Source organism: Solea solea, chromosome 1 (genome assembly GCF_958295425.1).
Source record: "Solea solea chromosome 1, fSolSol10.1, whole genome shotgun sequence".
NCBI classification, from domain to species: Eukaryota; Metazoa; Chordata; class Actinopteri; order Pleuronectiformes; family Soleidae; genus Solea; species Solea solea.
In genome coordinates, this window is record NC_081134.1 from 27034177 (window position 1) to 27058770 (window position 24594).

General features: G+C 44.3%; 1 protein-coding gene across 7 annotated transcripts in view; it reads left to right on the forward strand.

The window, feature by feature from the left end:
• The window catches only part of LOC131464558 (receptor-type tyrosine-protein phosphatase mu-like), an 83094-nt gene that overhangs the window by 21451 nt on the left and 37049 nt on the right, over positions 1 to 24594 (forward strand). For all 7 annotated transcript variants that reach the window (XM_058637102.1, XM_058637121.1, XM_058637137.1 and 4 more), the window contains exons 2-16: positions 2740 to 2856; positions 12471 to 12638; positions 13845 to 13954; positions 15332 to 15410; positions 15846 to 15961; positions 16059 to 16233; positions 16499 to 16611; positions 16682 to 16862; positions 20185 to 20338; positions 20458 to 20633; positions 20711 to 20820; positions 20940 to 21141; positions 21797 to 21899; positions 24132 to 24313; positions 24412 to 24506. In XM_058637102.1, the coding sequence (XP_058493085.1) occupies positions 2740 to 2856; positions 12471 to 12638; positions 13845 to 13954; positions 15332 to 15410; positions 15846 to 15961; positions 16059 to 16233; positions 16499 to 16611; positions 16682 to 16862; positions 20185 to 20338; positions 20458 to 20633; positions 20711 to 20820; positions 20940 to 21141; positions 21797 to 21899; positions 24132 to 24313; positions 24412 to 24506 (2081 nt within the window). The remainder of the gene's footprint in view (positions 1 to 2739; positions 2857 to 12470; positions 12639 to 13844; positions 13955 to 15331; positions 15411 to 15845; positions 15962 to 16058; positions 16234 to 16498; positions 16612 to 16681; positions 16863 to 20184; positions 20339 to 20457; positions 20634 to 20710; positions 20821 to 20939; positions 21142 to 21796; positions 21900 to 24131; positions 24314 to 24411; positions 24507 to 24594) is intronic.

Sequence of the window (24594 nt, forward strand, 5' to 3'; positions counted from 1 at the left end):
TGTCATAAAAAAGAAGTTCAAGATTGAGCGACATCATCTTTCCCCACACAGATTATTATATATCAATGGCTAACGGTGAACACTACAGCTGGGCCTTCCCCTCAGCCATCATTGCAGAGAAAATAAATCATCGCAGAAAAAAAGCAACAGTACGATGAATTGAAAACTGCAATTCTTTAATTAACGATGACAAGGATGTAAACAAAGACCATAACATCAATAACATTCCCCGCAACAAGATACATTCTCAACATCACAAACTTCACAAAACTACAGACCATTTAGGCTACATAGTTGAAATTAAATAAACATACTCAGTGCAAACATAACCCAAATCTGGAAATATAAAATGAGGTCACCCCGTGACGCTGCTGACACCGACACCGAGGCTCATTTCATCACCATGGACAGCGCCATGAAATCATGGCGCACAACAAACCACACATTGACAAATACATTCATGAGCATCCTCAAACTACAATACAATTTAAATGCACAAGCTGGTAATACAAAGACTATTTTTTAAGATACAATGAAGTGCGGTGCATCTGGCCCCACCGAGATCCCACCTCGGCCAACGCGTGCTGGCCCCAGTCCACCTGCAGCCGGGGAGAGGACCCGCGAGGGGATCCTTCTTCACATTCTCAGTTTTTTGTATGTGTATGTGTTATTTTTCTTTTTCCCTAATAGGAGTGCCAGAGCCACTGTAATGCAGTGCATATTGTAATGAAACATCTAATGGATGAAGTACAACCACACTTAATATATGGTTATTGTTCTCAGCACTTTTATAAACACAGTGACGCCCTTGATGTGGCTTACAACATAGGCCTACCTTACATGAAAACCAAATCCATTCGTCGGTCTTTCCTTGTGAAGTGGGCGATGGCAGCATAATAAAGTTTGTCTTTTGACTTGAGCTCCAAAAGAAGTCCTTTCTCTATGGACATCAGTACCAAAGCTCCCAGGCAATCCTGTCCAGTACTGGTCCTGGCGGGCATCTTTATTTGCTTCAGAGCCGAGTAAGACCACTCCACGGGGGAGGTGGACACGGGGATGGTCAGCACCAGGCAGGTGAGGGGATACAGCTGTGGCATGCTCTCAGTCAGCTCATTAAGTGTCAGAAAGTGCAGCAGGTCTGATGGGCTCCATGTTTGTACATGACTGTCAGTTCAATCTTGAGCCTGGGGAAGTCAAAGTGCAGCCCATAGTTTTCACTGTGCAGCTTCCAGTACACTGTGCGCACGTCTCCAACTAATAAGAACCTTCGGTCTTGAAATGCCTTTCCACTTTCATAACCTTTTCTTTTAATTCCAGTTCTGGAGTTGGACTTCCATTCACAACATCACTCTCTCAACCTCTCTCAGCACTCTGGGGGGCATGGTCTGCAGTTAGACCTGCACTGTTAGGACTTCACGAAGGCCTAGGATCTTTTGTTTTTGGCCCGCCCACTTAAAATCAGCCTTCTCCGGGATTCGAGAAGTCCTAACCAATGAATGAGCCAGCTAACCGAGCCTAATAGAGGCGGACGATTCTGACAGTTACAGTAATTGCTGATGGGAACTTGACAGTAAACTTAACTTCAGAACATAGATGAGAGAAAATTTATTAAATGTATTGTATTAAATTAAATGACAGATTTTTTTAAATATATACATATAATATATATATATGTATATACTATTTAATACTTCTCCGAAGGTGAAGAAGGCCCTGAAGGTTCCCCACTGTTATATACAGATTAGGTGCAGTAAATACACTATATTAACACCTATGGATAAATAGGTATTTATAAATATGTTAATACAAAGTTTACAAATAATAAACAGATTACAGAATAATACACAGATTACAAAATGATATACACATTACAGAATAATACACAGATTACACAATAATACACAGATTACAGAATATAACTACATAATAAATAATCAAACATAAACAAGAGTAAACATTCTTCAGTGGGCAGGGTTCAAAGGGGGTGAGGCGATGTGCAGGGGAGTCAGTGGGGGGGTCAGAGGTTCAAAACAGAGTTCAAACAGCTCTGGGGAAAAAGCTGTACTTCAGTCTGCTGGTTCTGGTCCAGAGGTTTCTGAGAGCAGGGGGACAAACAGTGTCTGGGCAGAGTGGGAGGGGTCTTTGAGGATGCTGAGACAGCGTTTCCTCTGGACGTCCTCAATGGCAGGAAGTGGAGTCCTTGGTTTTGACGAACCTCCATGGCGCCTTACGGTCTGTGACACAGCAGCTTCTGTCCAGACTGTAACACAGCTGGTCACGATGAAGTTCCTCAGAACGTCTGAACACAGGTGGCAGAAACAAGCCTTGATGAGCCTTCTTGACCTGACTGGAGGTGTTGGTGGGCCAGGTCCTCTGTGATGTGGGTCCTCAGGACGCCACCCGGACGACAAATCCACACTCCATAGGGTCCAGTCCCTGGACTGGCACACAGCTGATATGTGTAAAAACCCTGTTAGCGGGGTACACGCTGCCGGGGCTGCTGCTGTCTGTACCATTGTACCCATTTAGGAATGTAAAGAAAATCTTTGATATTTAAGTCAAAATAATGAAAGATAGGGTCAAAGGTCGGGGGGCGGGGACTGGTGAACATGTGAGTGTGAGTGAATAAATATCCTGTTTTTCATTTTTAAATCTTATATTGAAAATGATTTGATGACAGACCGTTGTCACATGTCACAGTGTCATCTCCTGACCTGTCTGTCTGTTTCTGTCTTGCAGCCTGTCTGTCTCCTCAGTCTCCAGAATGTCCTCTGGTTCAGTCCAAAGACGACGACTTTGACTGGGAGCAGGGAGACACGAGAGAGAGACCAGTCACCAGCTCCTGGATCCCTGCAGGTACCTGTCTGTCTGTCTGAACGTATGTATGTATGTCTGTCTGTATGTCTGTCTGTCTGTCTGTCTGTCTGTGAGTGGTCAGGTGACGAGGTCAGTCAGTCAGTCATCATCTACCGCTTTATCCTCTGCCAGAGGGTCGCGGGGGGTGCTGTGCCAATCTCAGCTACATCGGGCGATAGGCGGGGTACACCCTGGACAGTTCGCCAGTCCATCGCAGGGCCACACACAGATAGAGACAAACAACCATTCACTCTCACACTCACTCCTATGGTCAATTTAGAGTGTCCAATTTACTTATCCCCACATTGCATGTTTTTGGACTGTGGGAGGAAGCCGGAGAACCCGGAGAGAACCCACGCACACACGGGGAGAACATGCAAACTCCCTGCAGAAAGGCCCTTGTTCCAACCGGGGTTCGAACCCGGGTCTTCTCGCTGCAAGGCGAGAGTGCTAACCACTACACCACCGTGTAACCCCCAGGTGACGAGGTGAAGTACCTAAACTCTCCTGAAATGAGTCCCTGAACTCATCGTCTGACTTTGTCTCTTTTGTACCTGAAGAGAGAAGAGTCTGCAGCTGTATGTATGTGTGTGTATGTCTGTGTGAGAGTGCGTGTGTGTGTGTGTGTGTGCGTGTGTGTGTGACACAGGCACAAAGAGGTTTGGCCGCTGACGAATGAGAATGCAGAGCTCTTAAATCACAGAGCCAATCACGTGAGAGACAGACTGAGCGAGGACACAGAGACGAGTGGTTACTGTCCTGTTAATGTGATTTATATGAAGGAGGGGGAAGGGGGGGATGAGGAGGAGGAGCAGGAGGAAGCGGAGGAAGAGGAGGAGGTGTGTGTCCACTGGGACAGAGGCTGTTTGCTGTGTGATTGCCTGGATTGGCTACAATTAGTCTCACACACACACACACACACACACACAGAGTTCGATCTCCTCTCGGCTGCAGCAGTAATCAGGGTGAAGCAGGTCATTAAATCTAACTAACCTCCAACACCAAGTGACTGGACGAACGAGAGAGAGGGATGAACACACACACACACAGATAATGAGATGTAGGGTAAAGGGATAGTTTATGTTTATTGTGGTTGGATAAGGTCAATGAGCGCCCCCTGCTGCTGAGAACCAGCCTGAAACAGTCTTCACTCTCAGTGAAACACAGATTATAATCCACTTCATTTTAAGACTGAGTTTATAAAATCTACGTCACATGTTTATCCACTCACTCTCCCACACACACACACTCACTCTCACACACCAAACATAGAGAAAATGAGTGATTTTAGCTGCTGGTCCTCTGCTGCCTCGTGTGGTCACTTTGTGTCACTGAGGTCAATCTGATGTTTAATTTCAAACACTGAAGTGACAAAATAAGACTTATTATGTGATGGAGGCAGCTGTGTGTGTGTTTAACACTTCTGCATGTGGCCTCACTGAGAGAGCAGTAGGTCTGAGAGGGAACACACACACACACACACACACACACACACACAGCAGCAGCAGTGAGGTATTGATTGACCAGTGATTGCAGGCTCCATTTAATGTTCTTATAAATGGTACAAGTTCAATCTAATCTGAACTGTAGCTGTAACACACACACACACACACACACACACACACACTGGTTAGCGGTTGGGCACTGCAGCATCTCACTGTTTCTCTGCACTGAGACTTCTTGTACGATGGTTTGTTGATGCTACGTTAGCACATGTTTGTCATCGCATCTCTCATCTCACTTCAAACTAAACTCATGGCAGACCTGAAATTCCTACTTTCCAAAGATCACTCCTGTGGTGGAGTTCTGTCTGTAGTTCCTGTTTTGATAAAGCAACAGGATTTTATGTGTGTTTCAGGCCTGGCACTGTTTCAGACCTGGTTCTGGAGCAGATCTTTGGTTCCATGTTCTTTGTTTGTACAAAGAACATGAGAAGAGAACGCCGTCTGTTAGTCACAGCTGTTAAACCAATGAAATGCTTCAGTCTGACTCTTTTAATTGATTTGCTCCAATCAGGAATAACCACAGGGAGCACACACACACACACACACACACACACACACACACACACACACCTTTGGTATGTGCGTGTGTCTCTGTGGGTTCAGGGTGTATTAATATTTCTAATAGGACTGTTATCAGCTCAGTGCCAGCTGCACACAGTAAACACACACACACACAGTGAAGCTTGAAGGCAAACACACACACACACACACACACACACACACAAACACAAACACACACACAGTCTGTTGTGTGATAATTCCAACAATTCTTTTCTGTGTCAAAGAGACCTGGAGGTCAAAACCACTTTTCAAAAAAAATACAGGCAGACACACACACAGGCAGACACACACACACAAAACACACACACACACAGGTTTTGTTGACAAATGAAACTGTGTGTGTGTCGCGTGTGTCTGTGTGTGTGTGTTTCTGGGTAATTACTGTGGTAAAAGGTTTAGCCGCATGTTGACATCCCCGAGATTCACACAGCCTTTGAACATGGTGTTCGGTGTGTGAGTGTGTGTGTGTATGCTGAGCTGAGCTGAAACTCTCAGAGCGACTCAGACGAAAAACACTTTGATGAACCTGATGTTTGGTTCTAAACCTCTGGTTCTGGGTCAGATGTTCGTTCATGTGTGTGTGCAAAGGTTTGTTTAGCCTAGCTTAGCACAAATACTGTGTGTGTGGGAGTCTCTGTGTGTGCCTGTGTGTGTGTGTGGGAGTCTGTGTGTGTCAGTCTGTGTGTGTGTGAGTCTGTGTGTGTGTGTGTGTGTGTGTGTGTGTGTCAGCAGATCAATGGTCCTTGAGGAGAATCGATTAGAAAAACAAGAGTTTTAATCACCACAGCAGAGAAAAGGAGGAAGAAAACGACGAGGTGAAGGAGAGGAAGAGGAGGGGGAGAGGGGCGGGCGAGCACAATACACACTAATGAAAAGAGGGAGAGAGAAAGGTTCATCCTTTCATACATGATGACATGAACACTGTGTTTCATTAGTTCTATTTTCTGTGACTTGGTTTAGATTTCTTTCAAATAAAACACCTTCTTTTTTTTCTCAGGTCAAACAGTCAAACATTCCTGAGGATTGTCTACACATGTTTGGTCATGTCTGTGTCTGTGTCTGTTATGAACTATATTTTAACATTAAACAGATTTGAGCCACTTTAAGGGTTAAGGTAGTGTTAACCTAACCATTACCCTCTTATATCTGCGTCACATGACCACGTCTTTATCTGCGTCACATGACCGCGTCTTTATCTACGTCACATGACCGCGTCCTTATCTAAGTCACATGACCGTGTCCTTATCTACGTCACATAATTGCGTCTTTATCTGCGTCACATGATCGCGTCTTTATCTACGTCACATGACCGTATCTTTATCTACGTCACATGATCACTGTTTTATCTACATCACATGACCGTGTCTTTATCTACATCACATGACCGTGTCTTTATCTACGTCACATGACGGCGTCTTTATCTACGTCACATGACCGCGTCTTTATCTACATCACATGACCGCGTCTTTATCTACGTCACATGACGGCGTCTTTATCTACGTCACATGACCGTATCTTTATCTACGTCACATGATCACTGTTTTATCCACGTCATATGACCGTATCTTTATCTACATCACATGATCGCGTCTTTATCTACATCACATGACCATGTCTTTATCTACGTCACATGACCGTATCTTTATCTACATCACATGATCACTGTTTTATCTACATCACATGACCGTGTCTTTAGCTACGTCACATGACTGCGTCTTTATCTACGTCACATGACCTCGTCTTTATCTATGTCACTGATCGCGTCTTTATCTACGTCACATGACCATGTCTTTATCTATGTCACATGACCATCTCTTTATCTATGTCACATGACCGTGTCTTATCTACATCACATGACCGTGTCTTTATCTATGTCACATGACCGTGTCTTTATCTACGTCACATGACCGAGTCTTTATCTACGTCACATGACCGTGTCTTTATCTATGTCACATGATCGCGTCTGTATCTACGTCACATGACTAAGTTCAAATGTCTGATTTTGAAAAATGTTGGCTTTTAAAATATTTAATTTAGACTTAACTCAGTGACACAAAGTGACCACACGAGGCAGAGGACCAGCAGCTCCTGTGTCCCCACCAGCTAAAATCACTGATTTTCTCTATGGACTTTGGTGTGGGAGAGTGAGGAGTTTTGGTCTCTAGTTCAGGTCTGGTTCAGGTTCAGGTTCAGGTTGATGTTTTCTTTGACATGTTGCATATATGTGTCTCATCAGCTGATTGGTCATTGACACTTCCTGTCTATCATTTATTGATTCATTAGAAACTGATTGACAAAGAGAGAGAAACAAACAACACACACTGAGACCCACACACACACACACACACACACTGAGACACACCTGGTTCGTGCCTCTGTGTTTCTCCCTCTCGTTAACCTCCCGCCCCCTCTCACCTGATGGCCAATCACAGGTCGCCCCTGCTATCTGTAAACCAATCACATCAGCTGCAGCTCACACACACAGATGGGGGGGGGGGTAATTCTATTACCACGGTTACACTGAGACGTGAGGAGAGGCAGCTGCAGCACATTTACACACACACAGACTCACACACACACATGCTCACACACAGACTCTCTCACACACCTACACACACACCATCGTCATCGGTGGACACTCGAGTATGTCTGTCCTCTTTCTTGGTCTTTATGGGTCCTCAGGTGGGGGAAGAGGCCAATCCTGGACCCGCATATTTTGGGGCAGTGTGGGCATGGGTTGGGTTAATATGGTTGTAGGTTTGGGTTGAACCATTTTGGTGGCAGCAATCTCCTTTCTGCGTCTGCGCTTGTCTTCTGCAGCACTATTGAGATTTTCATTATACTGCGCAGCAACATCTCGAAGAAGTTTTCTCCAGGTTGCCCTGTTTGTTGCACTCATTGAGGTTTGCTTTGATGTTGTCCTTGTACCTTTTCTTTTGGCCTCCTGGGGCACGCTTTCCCAGAACAAGCTGTGAGTAGAGAACTTGTTTGGGAAGGCAAGAGTCAGGCATCCAGATTACGTGCACTGTCCATCTGTGGTGGTGTTGGGCGATAATGGCAGTGATGGTGGAGATGCCAGCTTCCTCCAGGACACTGGTATTAGTCCGTCGATCCTCCCAGGTTATCCTGAGAATTCTTCCGAGATACTTCTGATAGAAAGCCTCAAGTGCTCTCAAATGCCTGCTGTATGTGGGTCCAGGCTTCTGACCCATGCAGGAGAGTGGGGAGCAATACTGCTTTCTAGACCAGAATTTTGGTCTTTGACTGGAGGTTGCGGTCCTCAAAGACCCTTTTTTCAGTCTTGAGTATGCCCCACTGGCACAGCTAAGACGATGGTGTACCTCTTCATCAATGGTGGCTTTAGATGACAAGATGCCTAGGTATGGGAAGTGGTCCACATTTTCCAACTTGGTGTTAATGAAGCTGTTTGGGGGACTGCTGCTGCTGTTTGTTGGTGGCTGATGGAGGATTTGAGTCTTTTTTATGTTGATGGCCAGACCAAGCTGTTTGTATGCTTTCGTAAAAGCAGTCAAGGTGCATTGTAGGTCCTCTTCATTATCGTCTGCATACTGCAGCTCTGTGATGGTTACGGTGGTGGTTGGTACGACCCTTAGCCCTGAATCTGTTGATGTTCAGCAGTCCATCAAACCTGTTCATAATTTCGACTCCCAGTGGCAGCTGGTTACCTGTAAGATAGAGAATGGCTGCGATGAAGATGAAGAACAGCGATGGAGCAATGACGCATCCCTGCTTTACTCCTGTGTCGACCCAAAGGGTTCCCTCTCGTCTTCAAAACCAGTCAGTACAGTGGCAGACATGTTATCGTGCAACAGCCATAGCACTCATATGTACTTTTCTGGGCAGCCAATTTTTGCCAGGACCAGCCAGAGGGCCTGACAGTTGACTGAGTCAAAGGCTTTGGTGAGGTCTATGAAGGCCATGTTCTGTATAGAGGTAGATTCTGTTCCCAGCACTTTTCTTGCAACTGACGAGCAGCGAAGATCATATCTGTAGTGCCTCTGTTTGGGCAGAATTCACTCTGAGACTCAGGAAGGATGCTTTCTGACAGGGGGGTGAGTCTGTAAAGTCTCAGGAGTAAAGTCAGGAGTAAAGTCCCTGTTCAGAAGCTCTTCATAGTGATTCTTCCGTCTGTGTGTTATTGCATCCTTACCTTTCAACAGGGAGAGTCCATCCTTAGAGTGAACGGGGGTTAGGCAGCGGTGGCTAGGGCCATATACCGTTCTTGTGACTTCAAAAAAGCAAGCTGGATCTCCAGAGTCTTTTGTGTCCACCACTGGTTCTTCATTATCCTAACCTGTGATTGAACAGTTGCTTTCGCTTTGGAATGGGCTTCTCTTTTATCCTTGCTGTTGATGTCATTTTGCCAGGTGATGAAAGTTTTCCGCTTGATGTTGATAAGCTGCTGGATTTCGGTATCATTCTCATCATACCAGTCTTGATGTTTCCACTTTTGTGACCAAGAATGGCTTTGCAGGAATTCATGATGGTAGCAGAGGATGTCCCAATGCTTGTGGATACTGATCTGGCAAACCTGCACTTAGGGCTGCCTGCAGCTGTTGTTGGTATGTGGTTTCTCCCAGTCGCTCAATGTTTAGCCTTGGACGGATCTGTCTATTCTACTGCCTTCTTTTGCCCATCAGACGGATAGACATGGTCGAGCGAATGAGGCGGTGGTCAGTCCAGCATTCATCAGCACAAATCATTGTTCTTGTGTTGAGCACATCGCGGCTGTCTTGGGAGCGCACAATGACATAGTCAATGCGATGCCAGTGTTTAGAGCGGGGATGTCTTGAACTTGTTCTTCTGATGGACGAGTGAGTTAGTGATGCCCAGGTCATATTCGGAGTTTATAGCAGTAAGCCATTGGAGTTAGTGTTTCCGACCCCTTCTTTCCCCAGCATGCCTCTCCATAGATTGTAGTTTTGCCCTAATCTGGCGTTCCATTTCGAGAGGATGCCTGCACGTGGCATCTTTTAGCATGGGGAGACTGATGCGCCTACAGCCACCACACGGTCCTTGGCAGAGAGGGATCTGGATCCAGTGGCATGGAATCCAAGACGACTGGAGATCGTCCTCTGTTGCAGCCTTCATCAGCCTTCTCAGCCATTGTGGTGCTTCTCACTGCTGCCATCTTCATCTGCCTTCTCAGCCATTGTGGTGCTTCTCACTGCTGCCATCTTGAGGTTGACGGGCAGCAGGGCATGTCCACTTACTAGGGTCCCCTGCTACTTCGAGATCCCGTACAACTTAGCCTGGTACCACGGGTTGGCAGTTACCGTGTGTGGCCACAAGGAGGCGTGTTCTTGGCAGGGGAGAGGCTATGTACCAGCAGAGGAAGCTTACGCACTTGGCTCCTCTTTTCGACCCATGCAACAGTGGGCTAGTCGGCAGCGGTAGCTGAAAGCAGAAAGTACCAGCAGAAGCAGCATGCAGCATGCACTATGCACTAACTACAGACACTACAACCATTACCTTCTACTCCAACACTACCACGCTAAGCTCGTCACACGCCCTGTGTGAGATTGCACACATACACACACACACAGCCACACACACACTCATACACACACAGACATACACACAGACTTAAACACACACAGACTCTCTCATACACACACACAGACTCACACAGACACACACACACACACACACAGACTCTCTCTCTCACACACACACACACACACACACATCTAAAGTAGATTTAAACATAGGTGTTTTTTCATGATTTGAATCTAAATGTCACTTAGACTGTCAATCAAAGTATTGATTATGATTAAAATTATGTTTGTTTACAATGAAATGAGAATGAAAGAAAACGTGCACTAAGCATAAAGTGACACTTTACTTTGAAACAGAATGAGATTTAGCATTAATTTTTCAACTTTTATTCTGAAAAGAATTGAAAGAAAGCGGGGTGATCGAGGTAGACACAGAAGCAAAGAGAGAGACTGAAGAGTAATGAAGAGGAGTCAGTGAGTTTGACTGACAGACGCACTGACAACACTGCGGCTGTTACCATGGAAACGCCCTTCAACACACACACTCACACACACACTGTAATTTTAATTTCATAGAAACTTTACAGAAGACGAGCTCAGATGATTGACAGCTGTAGTCACAACACAGAGACAGAGACTCACACTAATTGGACCGACCGTGCACGCAGACACACACACACACACACACAGAGGTCTGAATTTCAAAGCTTTTAACCAAGCAGCAGGCTTTTATTCTGAAGTCTTCCATTTATAGATTTTTACTGTTTACAAAGTGAGAGATTTGTTCACACACACAGACACACACACACAGATGAGAGGTTTTTGTTTAATTGTCAGTAATGATAAGATAAAAGTTACACATTCATCACCACTGACCTCATTTATTTTAATGTATCCCTTTTTAGGCAACCAATACTTTTATTTTTATTTTTCTTTCTGAAATATAAAGGCATGGAATGCTTTTATTTTTAAATCTAATAGCGTGTCATGCTTTCATTTTGAAATCTAAGATGAGTCTTGCTTTTATTTTGAAATATTAAGACATGTCCTGCTTTTATTTTGAAATCTAAAGCCGTGTCAAAATCTAAAGGATGTCATGCTTTGATTCTGAAATCTGATCGAATGCCATGCTTTATGGTGAAATCTAAAGGATGTCATTCTTTTATTCTGACATCTGGTGGTATGTCATGCCTTTATTGTGGAATCTGATGAAATTACATGTTTTTATTCTGAAATCTGATGGCATGCCATGCTTTTATTCTGAAATCTGATGGCGTGCCATGCTTTTATGGCGAAATCTAAAGGATGTCATCCTTTGATTCTGACATCTGATGGTATGCCATGCTTTTATTGTGAAATCTGATGAAATAACATGCTTTTATTTTGAAATATGATGGCATGCCATGCTTTTATTGTAAAATCTGATGGAATGACATGCTTTTATTCTGAAATCTGATGGCATGGCAAGCTTTTATTCTGAAGTCAGTGTAAACAAACGTCTGTGTGATGATATGACGGAACATGTCCATGCATGTATAATAAGACGTGGAATGAACGCCTGTTTGGCGTCATGTGCTCCTGTCTCCTCCTTGCTAAACCACGGCGTGTTAGTGTTAATAAATGTTAATGAGTAACAAATTTCATGTGTTGATATTTCTCATGATGTTTTCATATGGCACGGTTCCCTGACAGTACACAGTTCTACCACATGGCGGTGCTTTGTTGCGCCCGTACACAGCCCTGATGTCACTCTTTAAGAAGGTGTTAGAAAAATAAAACCATATGAATTAAAAATATAGAATATAAAAATCTATAAATATCCATGTGTCCTGTGTCCATGTGTCCTGGGTCCATGTGTCCATGTGTCCATGTGTCCATGTGTCCATGTGTCCTGTGGTCACTTTTACAGGCATCTCTTTTACTGTTGTACTCAGTGGGAAAATTTGTAATTTTTGTTGCAGTACCACGAGTGGCCAGAGGTCTATTCTCTCACTTTTTGGAAAATGTTGATGTCACTTCCTGTGTGCAGGTTCCTCCTTCCTGTTTGTGAACACGTCTGGTCGCCATGGCGGCCAACGAGCTCAGCTGCTGATGCCCCGCCTCAAAGAGAACGACACCCACTGTGTCAGTTTCCTGTTTTACCAGGAAGGAGGGAGAGAGGGCGCCACCCCCGCCACGCTCAATGTCTACGTCAAAGGTACAAGTACTGCAACATGCTACCACTGTACCACACTGTACTACTACTGTACTACACTGTACTGCACTGTACTACACTGTACTGTACTACTACTGTACTGCACTGTACTACACTTCACTACACTGTACTACACTTCACTACACTGTACTGAACTGTACTACTACTGTACTGAACTGTACTACTACTGTACTACACTGTACTGAACTGTACTACTACTGTACTACACTGCAGTGTACTGCACTGTACTACTACTGTACTACTACTGTACTGAACTGTACTATTAATGTACTACACTGTACTGCACAGTAGTAGTCAGTAGCGTACCGTGGGGTTTCAGTCAGGGCCTTCAGTAAAAAAAAAAAAAAACACGCACAAACACCAACTATATTCACGAGACAGTTAATCTGCAACAACCATAGCGCACACGCACACCACTGTGCATCTATAGGCTACTGCATCATTACCACCACATCTTCCGTTATGTCACTCAGCAAACGCAATTTCACAAGCCACTATATGACACAAAAACAAGCTTCCACATAAGCATAGGCGTCAGCTACGCGGGGAACACGTCCACGGCACTATTTATGATCAACAGTTTTGTCCTCACCACTTCTAAAATTTTTTATCAATTTATCATTAACACAACATAATTAATGTAGTGTTAATGTAATGTTGTACCTCTTTGGTGTAGGTCTTCCTCTTAAAATAATTTCCTTCTTTTCTCCAAACGTTCGCCGTGAAAAGTGCACACGAAGGAGATCAGAAACATGATGGATCGGTGGTGTTAATGCAGTGGCCAAAGCTTACTTACAAAACCCGCCAAAGGTTCAAACGTCATTGATGACAACAGCGGGGGCTGTGATTGGCTGACGACACACGTCAGTCAAAGTTATAACCAAATAGGAAATGGCAGCTTCAACGAAAGGCCAGCAATCAATACCACTAGAGCAGGTCCACGGAGCTATGATGCGTTTAATGACATCCAGGAAAATCCAGCTCAAAAAATAACCATATTCTTTCTGGAAATATAATTATGACATACTGAAAAAGTAATTGAATTCAGACATGTTCAGACACACATTAATTTGATTATTAAAAAAATAAATACTAATAATAATAAAAAAAAATACTTTTTTGATATTGTCAGCCCACCACTGGTAGTAGTACTGCAGTACATGAGTTGCTGACTGTGCTGTTTTCCAGAGAACAACAGTCCTCTGGGAGTTCCCGTCTTTAACTCATCAGGCCCCGCCTACCATGTGTGGAAGGGGGTGGAGCTAGCTGTGTCCACATTCTGGCCGAACTACTATCAGGTAACACACACACATTCATAGAACATGAAGATGATGATGATGATGATGATGATGAAGATGGTGATGATGATGATGAAGACGATGATGATGGTGATGATGATGATGAAGATGATGATAATGATGATGATAGTGGTGAGGAAGATGATGGTGGTGATAATGATGAAGATGAAGGTGATGATGATGGTGGTGATCATGTTGTGTTTATGTTCATGTGAACGAATGAGAGACTAAAGTTGACGTCACCATGGAAACAGAGAAAGAAGAATGGACAGGGTCAGAAAGAGGTGGAGAACTTCCTGTCTGTGGGCACCAACAGGAAGTGTGCGTGTGTGTGTGTGCCAATGCTTTGTGAGGAGATAAGACTGGAATGTGAACACACACTCACTCACACACACACACACACCCAGACTGGGTCATATTTCTTGTGTTGGGGAGTAAGGAATTTCATGTAACAACGCTATGTAATTAATTACCAAATGTACGTAATTGTAGTCCGTTACTGGGAGAAAATGTGCCGTTAAATTACAGTTTTGCTTTTGGAAATTTCCATGATTACAGTTGTAGTTACATTAAAAATGGCCGCAAAAGCTCGGATTTATCAAATATTTTTTTCATACCGACATCATCCTTCTAAAGTTGACACTTGTGATTGGCTCTCTCTGGTCATGTGACATTCTGCCGCGTGACTCAGTCGACTTGTCGACCTCACACAGACAGAAGATAACAAACATTTTAGTACAATGTAAAGAGTGTTTGTTTGCACCTCAGGACACATCTAAAGCTACATCGCCTACTGGCCTGTAGCTGTAACTGCAAGCACTCACATACAATAACATGGGGAAGTGTTTTCATGGCTCGTAGGTTAAATGATGATGACAAAGCTTTAGTTGCTGATCATTTCTGATCCAACAACAGTGAACAATGAAGTCTGATGTAGCCGAATCATTCGTCTCAAACATGAGATCGTTTTTCCAAATATGACCTCGAAGCGCCACCTGGTGCAATCTGTATTAGTTTATGTGAAAGTTTGAAAAGGTTAGACTAATAATGTTTAGTTACACTTTTGAACACGTTCATCTTAGTAATATATTTAAAGTGTAGAACATTAATAACATTAATCACTTATCTGGGTTGTCATATGAAGCGCTGTTGTCTAAATTGTGCACATTTGTCATCAGGTCAACAAACACGTGTTATTATTTATTTACATTTCATCATGTTTTGTTTTTTATGTAAGAAACAATCTGTGGTTCATTCCAAAATAATGATCTATGGTTTTAATCGCACTCATCAACATACAGTCCTAGTGATTTAAGGGGGAGCTGCATCTTTTCACAACTATATGTTTACTTCATATTTGTAATGTGTGTGTGTCAGGTTGTGTTTGAGGCACTCAGCACCGGTCACAGAGGAGTTCTGGCCATCAAGGACATCACACTACAGGGACACCAGTGCAGTGAGTACACACACACACACACACAAACAAATATATGACAAGACCCCGCCCCTCTGTAGAACAGACTCCTAATTGGCTAACAAGGTTTAGCCACTTAATCGAATAACAATGTTTAAAGTTGAACTGGCATCATAGAATCAAGGTCACTGTGTGTGTGTGTGTGGACAGAATAGCTTATTAAAACATAAATTGATTAGCATGGACTTTGATCTGTTTATCTACAGAACCTGCTGCATTTTTCATGTTGTTTTCTTATATGAACATCAAACACACACACACACACACTCACACATATACACCCATTCACACACACATACACACTGATTGGATCATATTCAATGCTTGGCACAAGAAACAAGATAAAAAGGTCAGCCATTACCATGGTGATGATGTCATCAGTGTGCGACCCCTTGACCTCTGTGTGTGTCTCCTCAGTGAACACGCCTCACTTCATGCGCATCAAAGGCGCGGAGGTAAACGCAGGACAGACGGCCGTGTTTCGCTGCACCGTTAACCGACAACCACAGAGCAACCTGCTGCTCTACCTGCAGGTACACGCCCACCAATACTCTGATCAATACTCTGATCATGTACTTCATTTATTGATCTGACTAAATGTGTTATTGATTATTGATTGTTGTGTATTAGGGGATGGTAGGTCGTCAAGCTGTCGTCAGGGAAACCAAACCCATGAACTCTGGTCGTTATGAGGCGAGTTTTGACGTAAAAAATACGACTAAAGGAGACTCAGGACGATATCGCTGCATCGCCCAGTCAGAGAATGGAGTGGGCGTGTCCTCCTACTCTGACCTCACTGTCAAACGTGAGTGTGTGTGTGTCTGTGTAGGTGTGTGTGTGTGCACGTGCATGTGTCTGTCTGTGTGTGTGTGTGGTGAAGTGGGTCAGGAGGAAGTAGAGCAGCACCACCGGGGATTCTGGGTAATAGAATCCAGGTCTGTTGTGATTCGCCGAAGGTCACGAATATTAATTAACTTGTTAACTCCTTCCTGCCTCTTTAGAAGTGTGTTTGTGTGTGTGTATTACCTGTGTGTGTGTGTATTAAGCTCCTCCCCCTCTGCATCCCTCAGAACCTCCTGTACCCATCGCTCCTCCTCAGCTGACGGCGGTTGGCGCCACATACCTGTGGATCCAGCTCAACGCTAACTCTATAAACGGAGACGGGCCGATCACAGAGAGAGAGGTAAGTATTGATCAGTTATTGATCACGTGTGTGCTCAGTGTGTGACGACTGTACTGATGATGGTCACCAGGTGGAGTATCGCACCACGTCAGGGATGTTGATTGACACAACACCTGTAGATAAGCCCACCCACAAGGTCGGACACCTGGACCCCGACACTGAGTACGAGATCAGCGTGCTGCTCACTCGCCCCCTGGAGGGAGGCACGGGAAACCCCGGACCACCTTTGAGAGCCAGGACCAAGTGTGCAGGTCAGTCACATGGTCACATGGTCACATGATCAGACCTGAAGTGTTTGTCCCTTTACTCTCTAACTCACACAGAGCTAATTTGGAATGGTAATGGTGGAGTCATTAGCGTAGCATGCTTTGCTAGGGTACGTTGGCGCTGAGCTCATCAGGTGGCTAATGGTTAGCAGTAAGCTGTGCTTCGTTAGTGCCATGCTAATTAGCTGTTAATGACACGCGCACACACACACCTACACAGACACATGCCCACACACACACACACACCTACACATGATCACACACACACAAAGAAACAGTCACATCTCAACATGTCAGAGCTGATGTCACATGATGTCTGGTATGTTCTTATAAACACACACTGCATACCTGTGTGTGTGTGTGTGTGTGTGTGTGTGTGTGTGTGCGTGTGTGTGCGTGCGTGCGTGCGTGCGTATGTGCGTGTGAGATGGTTCCGTCAAGAAGTTGACATCCGTAGAAAACCTGTCTGCTGTAAGCTCCTCCCCTGTGGGACTGTCAGCAGATTAAAACAAACACTCCTCAGAGAAAACAGAAACAAAAGATGTTTAAAGGACAAGTGTGTGTGTGTGTGAGCGAGATCTACGCTCTAACACTCTCTTCCTAAACTCAAATTTTATTTATTAATTTTACTGCTAATGAATAATGAACGAAAGTGTGATTTTGTATCTGTGTGTGTGTGTGTGTGTTAAATAATAAATCAGTGTGTCAATCATACGAGCTTCAGAGCTCAGTGAGGCGGCTCAGCGTGTGTCACATAAACATGATGATGTCATATGACTGAAGAGTTACCAAAAAACTGTAAACCACACCCAAAAATCAAATTGTGTGATCTTTATAAACCACTCACTCTCCCACGCCAAAGCTCAGAGAGATAATCAGTGATTTTAGCTGCTGGTCCTCTGCTGCTTTGTGTGGTCACTTTGCGTCACTGAGGTCAATCTGAACGATGGGTTTCAAACACTGAAGTGACAAAATCAGACATTTGAACTTAGTGATGGAGGCAGCAGTGGATCAACAACTGCTGAAAATCACATGTGACGTAGATAAAGATGCGGTCATATGACGTAGATAAAGACACGATCATGTGATCATGTGACGTAAATAAAGATGCGATCATGTGATCATGTGACGTAGATAAAGACACGATCATGTGGCGTAGATAAAGACGAATAGATAGAAAAGATAAAGATAAAAGTTCTTTTGACTTCGGCAAAATCAACTGTTTGTGTTTTTACAGAATTTTATTAAAGAAAAAAATGAACCACAGTCAGTGTGTGTGTGTGTTTGTGTGAACATCCATTAAAGTGTGTGTGGTGTTTGTCACATAAATATTTCACATCATTCTCTCTTTTCACCTCAGATGTTCACGCTCTGCTCGTCGCTCTGGACTTTTACTCTCTCTGTGTTTATGTCTCTGTCCTTATGTCCCTCTGATCTTCTGTCCCTGTGTTTTTCTGTCCCTCTGTCCCTCTGTCCTTCTTTTCTTCTGTTCCTCTGATCTTCTGTCCCTCTTTCCCTCTGTCCCTCTGTTCTTCTGTCCTTCTGGTCCTCTGTCCTTCTGTTCTTCTGTCCCCCTGTCCTTCTGGTTCTCTGTCCTTCTGTTCTTCTGTCCCTTTGTAACAGTGTGAAACAGTAATCACACAGCTGTGTTTGTGTCATTAGATTTTTAATCAATAATCAATAATCAGTCGTTTCAACATGAAACTAAATCAAATCTCATATCGTTATAAAAACTCGTGAATCTTCCTCTTCCTCCTCTTCCTCCTAAGCCCCACCCCCTGAACACCTGCCACTCTTGTGAAAGAGGAAGTGGAAGTATTGATTCAGATGCAGGAAGTGAACGAGTGAACGAGCAGATGTTTCTAATGAGAGAGAGGGAGAGCAACAGAAAGAGAGAGGGAGAGCAAGAGAGGGGGAGGGAGAGAGACGATCAAATCAATGACAAACTCTTAAAAGCTCGAAATTTCCCGTTTTTTACTGAGAACAAAGAAGCAGCTGTGTGTGTGTGTGCGTGCGCGTGTGTGTGTGTGTGTGTGTGTGAGACAGCAGGGTGAATGGAGGAGTCATGATGAAGATCTGTTTCAATCAGTCAGGGTCTTGTTCACTGGAAAGTTCAGACAGACACACGCGCACACACAGAGACAGACACACAGACACACACAGACAGACAGACACACACGCGCACACACAGACAGACACACGCACACACACACACACACACACACACACACACACAGGTACGCTCTGGGAGAATATGGAGGATTTTATGTGATATCATTCACTTTCCTCTGATATCATTCGACCCCCGACCCCCATTGTTGCTGTGGTGATGTTTCATCTATGTGTGTGTGTGTTTGTGTGTTAAAGTGTTGTTCTGCCATCAGTGAACAACACTTTTCCTGTTCTTTTTCATCTTTCATCTGTGATTGTGTGTGTGTCTGTTTGCGTGTGTGTGAGAGAGAGAGAGTGTGTGTTTGTGTGTGTGTGTGTGAGAGAGAGAGAGAGCGTGTCTGTGTGTGTGTGTGTGGCTCAATAACAGGAAGAACCTCTCTCTCACACACACACACACACACAGTAACAGAGGGAAATTGCTCTCTCCTGCTCTCATCTATCATTCTCTCTCTGAGTGAATCTGTCTGTCATCATGAAATATATGGGGTTAAATTTGTTCCAATAATATTTGTATATGTGCAGAGGATCCACACGTATTTCTTAATTTGTGTTTCATGTTTTGAGATCCACAAATTATAAAACTGAAAATTGCATTTGTGAATTGTGATTCCGCATTTGTGGATCGCCAGCACACGCATTCCTCTCTTTCCACAGTTACAGATTTTTGAGACAGTGTGTGCGTGAAAGTCGCACAGATCGACACGTATGTGCATTGGGTGATCCACACTTGCATATTGATTTTTTCAAATAACATGACATTTGTAAAACTGGAAATTGCGTTTGTGAATTGTGATTCTGCATTTGTGGATCGCCAGCACACACATTCATCGCTTTCCACAGTTCCATAGATTTTTGAGACGTTATATTTGTCTCAATAATGCCTTCCTTCATCAGCAGGTGGCACTGTTTTACAAGTAGACTCTAGGGCTTAGGCACATATGGGATTTTTTTATGTGCATCTTACAACATGAAACACAAATCAAGAAATACGTGTGATCGCCCTCTGCACATTTAACCCCATAGATACAATACACCACTGTGTGTGTCTGCTCACATGTTCATGTGTTCACATATTCACGTGTTCATGTGTTCACCTGTTCACATGGTCATGTGTTCATCTGTTCATCTGTGTCAGATCCGCTGCACGGTCCGCGGCGTCTCGAGGTCATCGACGTTCAGTCCAAACAGGTGACAGTTCGCTGGGAACCATTTGGATACAACGTGACTCGGTGCCACAGCTACAACGTGACGGCCCAGTACCGCTACAAACCTACTGGGGGCACCAGCAGGTATGCACAGGGAGGGGTCAACAGAGAGGGAGGGGCTTACAGGAAGAGACAAGAGGGGCCAACAGGTGATACAAGTGAAAAAGAATGACTGTGATTGACTCCACCCCCTTGTCCTACAGGGAGCCAATGAAGGAGGAGGTTAGGGAGGAGGAGGTGTATGACACTTTAAGCTCCGCCCCTCAGCACACTGTGCGTAACCTCCCACCGTTCACTAACGTCAGTCTGAGACTTGTCCTCAGTAACCTGGAGGGACATAAGGAGAGCAAGGAGCTGCAGGTGCTGACAGACGAGGACGGTGAGTGTCACACACTTGTCCTTTAAACATGTCCCTTAAACCTTGCATGTTAACGTGTCTTTGTCTTCGTGTCTCAGTCCCCGGCGTCGTCCCCCTAGACTCGGTGGTCGGCAGCAGCTACGAGCAGCAGATCAGTCTGAGCTGGAAGGAACCGCTGCAGACGTACGGTCTGATCCGACAGTACGAGGTAACCAATCACACGGCAGCTCCGACCTGCACACACAAGACTACATTACCCACAAACCCCTGTTGTCTCTACACAAGACTACATTACCCAAAAAAACCTGTTGTCTCTCCTCCTCATAGATCTCATACAAAGCTCTGAGCTCCTTTGACACGGAGTTCGATCTGTCCAATCAGAGCGGGAAGGTTTTCAAACCAGCCAATGAGACGAGCCACGTTTTCACCGGCCTTTTCCCAGGCTCCACCTACTCCTTCACAATAAGAGCCTCCACCGTTAAAGGCTTTGGACCTCCAGTGATCACACAGTTCACCACCAAGATCTCAGGTAATAAGAGCAGAAGACAACCAGGAGACCTCAGGACAAGACAGAGGACAGGACACAGATGTTAGGACACAGAGGAGAGGACGCAGATGTTAGGACACTGAGGAGAGGACACAGATGTTAAGACACAGATGTTAGGAAGCAGATGTTAGGACACAGAGGAGAGGACACAGATATTAGGACACTGAGGAGAGGACACAGATGTTAGGACACAGAGGAGAGGACACAGATGTTAGGACGCAGATGTTAGGACACTGAGGAGAGGATACAGATGTTAGGACACAGAGGAGAGGACACGGATGTTAGGACACAGATGTTAGGATACAGATGTTAGGACAGAGGAGAGGACACGGATGTTAGGACACAGATGTTAGGATACAGATGTTAGGACAGAGGAGAGGACACAGATGTTAGGACACAGAGGACACAGATGTTAGGACACAGATGTTAGGACGCAGATGTTGGGACACAGATGTTAGGACACAGAGGACACAGATGTTAGGACGCAGATGTTGGGACACTGAGGAGAGGACACAGATGTTAGGACACTGAGGAGAGGATACAGATGTTAGGACACAGAGGAGAGGACACAGATGTTAGGACGCAGATGTTAGGATGTGACAAGACATTATTGTTGGACATTGTCCTCTGTCCTCAGCTCCTCTGATGCCAGCCTACGATCAGGAGTCTCCACTGAACCAGACAGAGTCCAGCGTGACCATCCTGCTGAGACCTGCTCAGAGCAGAGGAGCTCCAGTCAGGTGACACACACACACACACTTATTAAGTTTTCATGACTGAAACATTAAAGTGTCTTATTTATTTATGTCTTTATTTATTTATTTTTATTTATTTGTCATTCATTTATTTTTTATTTTGACTTATTTAAAGTTGTCTAAATGTAGACACACAAACACACACACAACGGGGGGCTCAGGGGGAGACCGTATCCATGGTAACAGTCGTCATGTCAACAGCTGTAACCAGGGATCTGGTTAATTAGCGATCAGCGGGTGGAGCTAATCAGAGGAGGATTAACAGGATTAACAGCTGAGCTGTCAATCATTGTGACTGACGTCCAACAAGTGACGACAAAGAAACAACCACTGTACACACGTAAACACACATAAACAACCACTGTACACGCGTAAACACACATAAACAACCACTGTACACGCGTAAACACATATAAACAACCACTGTACACATGTAAACACACATAAACAACCACTGTACACACGTAAACACACATAAACAACCACTGTACACATGTAAACACACAAACAACCACTGTACACACGTAAACACACATAAACAACCACTGTACACACGTAAACACGCGTAAACACACATAAACAACCACTGTACACACGTAAACACTCGTAAACACACCTAAACACATGTAAAAACACATAAACAACCACCGTACACACACATAAACAACCACTGTACACACATAAATACACGTAAACACACATGAACACACGTAAACAACCACTGTACACACATAAACACACGTAAACAACTGTGTGCGTGTGTGTGTGTATGTGTGTGTGCGTGTGTGTGATGTACACTGTGTTAATTGACATGATAGCACACTGAACAGATTCTCTCAGATACAATTTCATGTTTGTTTCTATTTTACTTTGCTATTGTTTCCTTTGACATCTATGTATGTGTGTGTGAGAGTGTGTGTGTACACACACTCTCACACACACACACTGAGGTACAAGAGCCTCACATAAGACAAAAGATGTTGCCGTGGGTGACCTGCAGCTGTAATCAGATTACTGTCTCACACACACACACACACACACACACACACAGATAGAAGAGTGTGTGACGTGAGTGTGAAGAAATGTGATTGGAGACGTTTGTCAAAGAAAGAGAAGAAAAAGAAAAGAGATAAAGAGAGAAGTGAGGGGGAGGAGAGCGAACGACAAGAAAGATTAGAAAAGAGAGGATTAAACTGTGTGTGTGTGTGTGTGTGTGTGTGTGTGTGTTACAGTGTCTTCCTGTCCTCCTTTAGTTTCCTGTCCTGCAGGAAATGTAACAATGCTGCAGTTTCACTGTCCACACACACACACCCTGAGTGTGTGTGTGTGCGTGTGTTTGTGTGTGCTTGTGTGACTTTTGTCCTGAACCTGTTTCCTGTGAAAAAAACATCTATTGTTTCAAAAGTCCCTCAGGAAAGTGTGGTGAGTTCAGGTGCAGCTCAGTGTTTGTGTGTGAAATCTGCCACCTGCTGGTCCGCTGTGGAACCTCAGAGGTCACACTGACAGTAGAGTCAGCTAACACATGAAGCTAACACGCTTTATTAGCATCAAGCTACCACACTTTATAACCCACTTGATAGCATGAAGCTAACATGCTTTGTGAGCATGAAGCTAACACACTTTAGTAGCATGGAGCTAACACACTTTAGTAGCATGGAGCTAACACACTTTACGCGCATGAAGCTAACACACTTGTTAGCATGAAGCTAATACACTTTATTAGCATCAAGCTAACTCATTGTATGAGCATGAAGCTAACACACTTTATAAGCATGAAGTTAACACTTTATGAGCATGAAGGTAACAACTTTATAACACACTTGTTAGCATGGAGCTAACACGCTTTTTTGCATGAAGCAACATTGTGTAGGTGTTTATAATCAGAACCAGCATCTGCTGTTTAGCTAATGCTAATATTAGCATAATAACATTGTTATATTTATATTACACAAACAGAAAAGTGTCAGTTCAGAATGAAGCTCAAACTCTATGTGATTGGCCCATCTGTGTTTGAGGGGGTGGGGTATAACCAAAAGTCAATCCTCATATCTGCTCAACCAAATTAAACCAGTGTGTATTATATTGATTTGAGAGCATTATTTATTGATTTGTTACTGTTTATCAGTGTATATAAAACAGTGTTAGCTTAGCATTAGTTTTATATAAACAGACGAGTTAGTGCTAACGAACCAACCCACTGTGTGTGTGTGTGTGTAGTAAGTACCAGGTGGTGGTGGAGGAGGAGCGCCCCCGCAGGCAGAGGAGAGGTACTGCAGAGATCCTGCGTTGTTATCCGGTGCCCGTTCACTTCCAGAATGCGACACTGCTCAACTCTCAGTATTACTTCAGTGCAGAGCTGCCCATGAGTGACCTGAGGACACCTGTGTCCTTCTGTGTCGGTCAGTCAACAGGAAGTCAACAGCAAGTCAACAAGAAGTCAACAGGAAGTTGTGAAGATAAACAGCCTGTGTGTGTGCGTGTGTGTGTGTGTGTGCAGGTGATAACAGGACGTACAGTGGTTACTGGAACGCTCCTCTGCTGCCTCACAAGAGTTATGGCATCTACTACCAGGCTGTGAGCTCGGCCAATGGGGTGAGTTCATCATGTGATGACATCATCACCACTCTGACCAACCACGCGTGACCAACACTCAAACTCACCCAACATCATTTTTAAAGTC